General features: G+C 35.3%; 1 protein-coding gene across 1 annotated transcript; it reads left to right on the top strand.

Moving 5' to 3' along the window:
* Positions 1 to 493: 493 nt before the first annotated feature.
* Positions 494 to 2506, top strand: LOC107623311 (CBL-interacting serine/threonine-protein kinase 25). The gene has a single exon (XM_016325524.3). It carries the CDS (start codon positions 904 to 906, stop codon positions 2257 to 2259), a length of 1356 nt encoding a protein of 451 aa, XP_016181010.1. The 5' UTR covers positions 494 to 903; the 3' UTR covers positions 2260 to 2506.
* The last annotated feature ends 3531 nt before the right edge of the window (positions 2507 to 6037 follow it).

Here is a 6037-nt window from a genome sequence, read left to right on the forward strand (position 1 = left end):
ATATAATTAAATATAAATATAAAATTATTTTATATCAATTATACATCAAAATTAAATTTTTAATAATATTTTAAAAACAATCAAAGTTTTAATTTCTTTCGATATAGTCAAAACTCAAAACCTGTCATATCTTTTTGTTTTATGCCAAAAGCATGAAACTGATGCTGAAGACCCCCTACTAAGTAGAACGTGTCCACTTGCCAAGTGGTCTTCACAGATTTGCTGATATTTGCATACAATAATAATAGGCAAATTCATTTCTTTAATGTTAAAAACTTTTATATAAAAAATATAAAAATATTATTTATACACTAAAATTAATCACTAAAATCAATTACTAATATATTTATGTATAAATATATGTGTAATTTAATTTATTTTTAATGTATATTTATATTTTAATATATATTTTATACTAATAACTGATTTTGGTGGTTAATTTTAGCATATACTTAGTATAACCCTAAAAAATAATAATTGAGATTTTAACTTTGAAAGGAAAAAATAAGAAAAATTGTTGTCCATTATTGTTTGCATTCGGTGGGCTTTGAAGCACAAGGAATTCAGATACCAGCTGCTCCAATAGTAAGGAGACAACCCATTCCCATAACCTGTAACCTCCCGCTCTTTCTTCTCACTAGCTCATAGCCACACCCATCACTCTCCTATATCTACACCCCCCAAACCCAAACAATTCTTTTTTAACACCTTTCTCATCTAAGGAAACAAAACAACACACTCCCTTCCCTCCTCCAGTCTTCCCTAAACCCAATCCAATTACCCTTTCCCCCTAAAAACAAAGACACCATGTCCATATACAGCATACACTAGTACTACCATCTCGGAAGTTGTAACTAACTCCAACAAAAAGGTTAGTTAGTTGGTGTGTTAACCGCTAATTGAATGGAGGAGTGCCAGTGCCACACGGTATTTGGCAAGTATGAAATGGGGAGGCTTCTCGGGAAAGGCACGTTTGCCAAGGTGTACTACGGGAAGCAAATAGCCACGGGTGAAAGTGTGGCGATTAAGGTGATCAACAAGGAGCAGGTGAAGAGAGAAGGCATGATGGAACAGATCAAGCGCGAGATTTCGGTGATGGGCCTCGTCAAGCACCCGAATATCGTGGAGTTGAAGGAGGTCATGGCCACCAAGACCAAGATCTTCTTCGTCATGGAGTACGTTCGCGGCGGTGAACTCTTCGCTAAGATCTCCAAAGGAAAGCTCAAAGAAGATGTCGCTAGAAAGTACTTCCAGCAATTGATCAGCGCCATTGATTTCTGCCACAGCAGAGGCGTTTCTCACCGCGACCTCAAGCCGGAAAATCTCCTCCTCGACGACGACGAGAATCTTAAGATATCCGATTTCGGACTTTCCGCCTTGCCGGAGCAGTTGCGCTATGACGGCCTCCTCCACACGCAATGCGGAACTCCTGCTTACGTGGCACCGGAGGTGCTCCGGAAGAGAGGCTACGACGGATCCAAGGCTGACACGTGGTCCTGCGGCGTCATCCTCTACGTGCTGCTCGCAGGGTTCCTTCCGTTCCGCGATGAGAATCTCATGACCATGTACAATAAGGTTCTCAGAGCGGAGTTTCAGTTTCCACCGTGGTTTTCCCCGGAAGCGCGAAGGCTAATTTCGAAGATCATGGTGGCCGATCCGGAGAGGAGAACCACGATTCCAGCGATCATGCGATCGCCATGGTTCCGGAAAGGTTTTCCGGTACCTTCCGCGTTGGAATTGGAAGAAAAGGAGAAGAAGGTTGAAGAAATTTTGGAAGATTCGAGAACAAATGACAAAGTTTCGTCGCCGAAATTCTTCAACGCGTTCGAGTTTATCTCGTCGATGTCGTCCGGATTTGATTTGTCTGGACTGTTTGAGAGCAAGAGGCGGAGCGGATCGATGTTCACTTCGCGGTGTTCGGCGCCGGCGATCGTGGCGAAGATCATTGCAGCGGCGAAGGGGATGAGGTTCAGGGTGGCGGAGGTGAAGAACTTCAGGATAAAGCTGCACGGGCCATCGGAGGGGAGGAAGGGGAGGCTGGCAGTGACAGCGGAGGTGTTCGAGGTGGCGCCGGAGGTTGCCATCGTGGAGCTCTCGAAATCCGCCGGCGACACCTTGGAGTACGTTAAGTTCTGCGAGGAGGACGTTAGGCCCGCGTTGAAGGACATTGTTTGGACTTGGCAAGGTGACGCCACGTGTAACGGTAACCTCACCGCTGGTCACGGTGGGGAATGTCAACAGCAAGAGGTCGTTGCGTAATTAATACATAGTTAGTTAGGATAATAACCGATATACCATAAGATAGAGTTTCTCTTTCAAGTTTTGGCCATTTTCCTTCACCTTTTTTATTTGTTTTTTCACTTTCGTCTTAATGCCCTCCTGCCTACCTGCCTGATTTTTTTTGGAAAGATTGGGCAGTTTGCTTCCCATCAACGTGAGGATGTACATAAATTGTAAGTAATATTGTGCAAAGTTAAATACGGAATAGTAGTTGATTTCGTCTGCACCACTATAGTGTTTTGAAGATGGGAGTGAAACAATTTGTTAAACCATCTTTATATTTGAATGTGTGACTAGTGAGGTAGTGTTCCCTACAAAGAAGAGTCTAATTATCGGGTTGCTATGGAATGGATTTTATTGGGGGGTTATTTTCGTAGATAATTGGTTTTCTTAAAAACTTCTTTTGATAAATTCTTATTACTTTTTATTTTAAATCATTTAACATTATTAATTTGTGTATTTGTTGAATGATCCATGGCGTTGCTGAAACCCCAAGTTAAATTAATTAGCCTTTTCTGCATTATGATTTATCTATTTTGGATGATCAAAATGAATGGAAGAAAGCCACGTAAAACTTAAATCCAGTTTTATTTAAGTTGTTATATTGTTATTCTTGTTGTACAGGGTGTTTTGTACAGTTAGTTTTGTATAGAATAGAATGCCAAAATTTAAAAGTAATAATATTATTTGTTTAGAGTAGGGTGTTTTTTTTTTTTTTTTTTTTTGGTGACCGTTTAGAGTAGGGTTAGGGGAATGCAGGTTAGGCCCCGAAGCATCAAATTCAAAGGAACCTGAAATAATAGTGTTAACTAATTAAGACGTAACTAATTAACCAAAAGTGGCCCACAAACCAGAAAAACCGGCGGAAGGGTCGAGACAGATAGCAAGAAATGGTAACATTACTTACATTAGGGTGTGATTTTTGTTTTTTTGTGACACATTAGAGTGTGTTTGTCACTATGGTTTGTGTTTTTATTTTGTTAGTATCTTGTCTTGTAATAAAGAAAATAAGAACACAACCAATGGAAAAATAAGAAACACTTAAAATAATAATAATAAAAATTTCCCCTTAAACTAAAATAGATTCTTAAGGGCACATTCACCTCGTTAGCTGGCTGTAGGTACCAGCAAGCATGTCGTTGCCGTCAACTCCTTCCTAAATTTAAGCATCTTCAATGAATATTCAAATTTGCATTTCTCTATTTGACCCTTTCTTTCTAAGGTTTTCTGTTCTATTCAAATCAGCTGGTGAGGAGCGCCAACCAACCCATTAATTATCAGTAATTTACTATCATTATTAATTTATTAATTATAGTTTATGAATAACCTGCGAATTGAATATGAATTGTGTGGGCCGTGGGGGGACGAGAAATTAGTAGAAGAGAGACTAGGTTGAATAATTAGATTTAGCCTAAAGTCTGATACAAAACTAATTGCAATAAGCAGACCCCACAAGACTAATTAACATAATCCCCTTCTTACACTTGGAACCATAACGTTAGAAAAAAATTTCCAGTATACCACACGTAACAAACTCTTATTTCCCACTCTCTCTCTATTATTGCTCTTTTCGGTTCTTCATTTTCATTCAATAATCAAGATATACACAAACTCCCTTCAATAATCAAGATGCAATCATTGAATTAAAATTTCTTGGTTAAACAGATTTTATCATCTGATCTGATATTTTAACACAGATAAAAAAAGATAATAAAACCTAAGAAATAAAGAGTAGTAAATATATTTTGAATGAGATGACTTAGACGAGTATGACTTAATTATATTACAAGAGAGTTTAATGATATATGTGAAAAATTACTCTGATTAATTAAGACGATTCCGTGTTTCTCTTTTTCAACTAGCAATTGCTTTTGGAACTACATGCTAAATGCTAATATACTAGTTAGGCATGATATACCATTATTATTACTTCTTTTCTTCTTTCTCACGTATACTGATTTTGATTTTGATTTTGTTTTTGTTTTGTCTGTTAACCGTATGTCTCATACTCATAGAGTCAAGCTTCCCTGAGTGGATCTTCGTTTTGAGTATAATATCACTCTACACATAATTTTTTTTTTCAAAAAAATGTCATTTTTTATTTTTGGTTATTTATTCAAAAAATAAAATATTTTTTAAAAATTTAAAAATTTTTAATCAGACCCAACTATTTAAATAATTTATTTAAACGATTTATATTATCGGTCTAAACAATCCCAATTTATTGTAATGTAACCGTTTACATGGATTATTTAGACAAATTATAATCGATTATAGATTTTTAAATTATTAAAAAGTATTTTGTCTTTATACAAATAGTTAAAGATCGAAAATAACATTAATTTTTTATATTATATGTTTGTATTAATTTGTAAAAAAAATAAATGATATTATCAAAGAGATGTGACAATATAATTTATTTTTAGTGTTAATACATTGTTGAAAAGAAAAGTAGTGTTGAATGTCAATGTATCTATTTAAATGGAGTTAATATTTAAAGTGGTTTTTGAACTTGTAATCGGATTTCAATGTCGTCTATGAATTTAAAATTGTCTTAAATTTATTTCTCAACTTAACAACGGTCGTCCTTGAAATATTTTTTGGTGACGAAATGATGACGTGATTGGACGAAGGCCAACTTAGAAGCCACGCTAGACTGATAAAATATTATCGTTTCATTTTTGGTATCCAAATAGAACATAAACGACATTTGTTTAAGGTATTTTGAGGGGTTTTAATATGTTGGAGTCAAAACCTTTCAAAATACTCTAAAAGACGTCGTTTATGTTCTATTTGGGCGCAGGTCTTTCTATTACCCATATGAACCTCACTAGCGGGTCTCATTCTGTACCTAGGTAAACGATCTATCTAATTAAGGTTAGTATATGCCTAAGTATAAAATCGGACTGAGGATGAGAGGAACATTTGTCAATCTGAGGTCAACTCCTTTCGGGTCGGAAGGCGGCGGGGGGAGGGCACTGGGCGGAATCTATCAGCGGGGGCCTGCACAAGTGGTGGAGCATGTGGTTTAATTCGATACAACGCGCAAAATCTTACCAGCCCTTGGGTGCCAAAAATAAAACAGCGATATTTTATCAGTCCAGTGTAGCTTTCATTTCAACGTAGTTTTTGTCTAACCACATCATTATTTTATCACTAAAAAATATCTCAGACATAATGATTGTTAAATTGAAGGACAAATTTAGAATAATTTTAAATTTAAGAACAATATTAAGACTCGACTACAAATTAAAAAACTACCTTGAATATTAATTCATTTAAATAATGTCAATAATTAGATAACATACGAATAATATAAAATATTATCTACGAAAAATCCGGTACCTTCTTTAATCATATAAACTATTTTTTTTATCAATTATATTACCTTAACATAATTGCATCTTTTTATGGTCCAAGTGACTTAATTAGTATTTTGATTGATTATATTGTGTTTTAGATTCTTTCATCATTAAGCATGCTACTTGTCTTTAGCAGTGCGAAAATTTAAATATATAGGATGTTGTATTCTATGTTAAAATTTTTTGTCATCAATATAAAAAGAAAAAGATTAAAAAAAGATTCCCTCAACAAGAGACACATCAACTTTGTCTTCATTCTAAGAAGATTATTCATTTCTTTAGGATGTGTTTTGAGTTTGGTTTTGAAGAGGTTGGAGAGAAGAAAAATATTTTGAAGAGTTAACTATGTTCACAGTTTTATTATTCATAAATGGTGAGAATTTTTGTTAGTCTTT

This window comes from Arachis ipaensis, chromosome B10 (genome assembly GCF_059453495.1).
Source record: "Arachis ipaensis isolate K30076 ecotype BB chromosome B10, ASM5945349v1, whole genome shotgun sequence".
In the NCBI taxonomy this organism is placed as follows: Eukaryota; Viridiplantae; Streptophyta; class Magnoliopsida; order Fabales; family Fabaceae; genus Arachis; species Arachis ipaensis.

What these genes read in the sequence shown, in the direction of transcription:
- LOC107623311 (XM_016325524.3), top strand. Translation starts at nt 904, where the DNA reads ATGGAGGAGTGCCAGTGCCACACGGTATTTGGCAAGTATGAAATGGGG.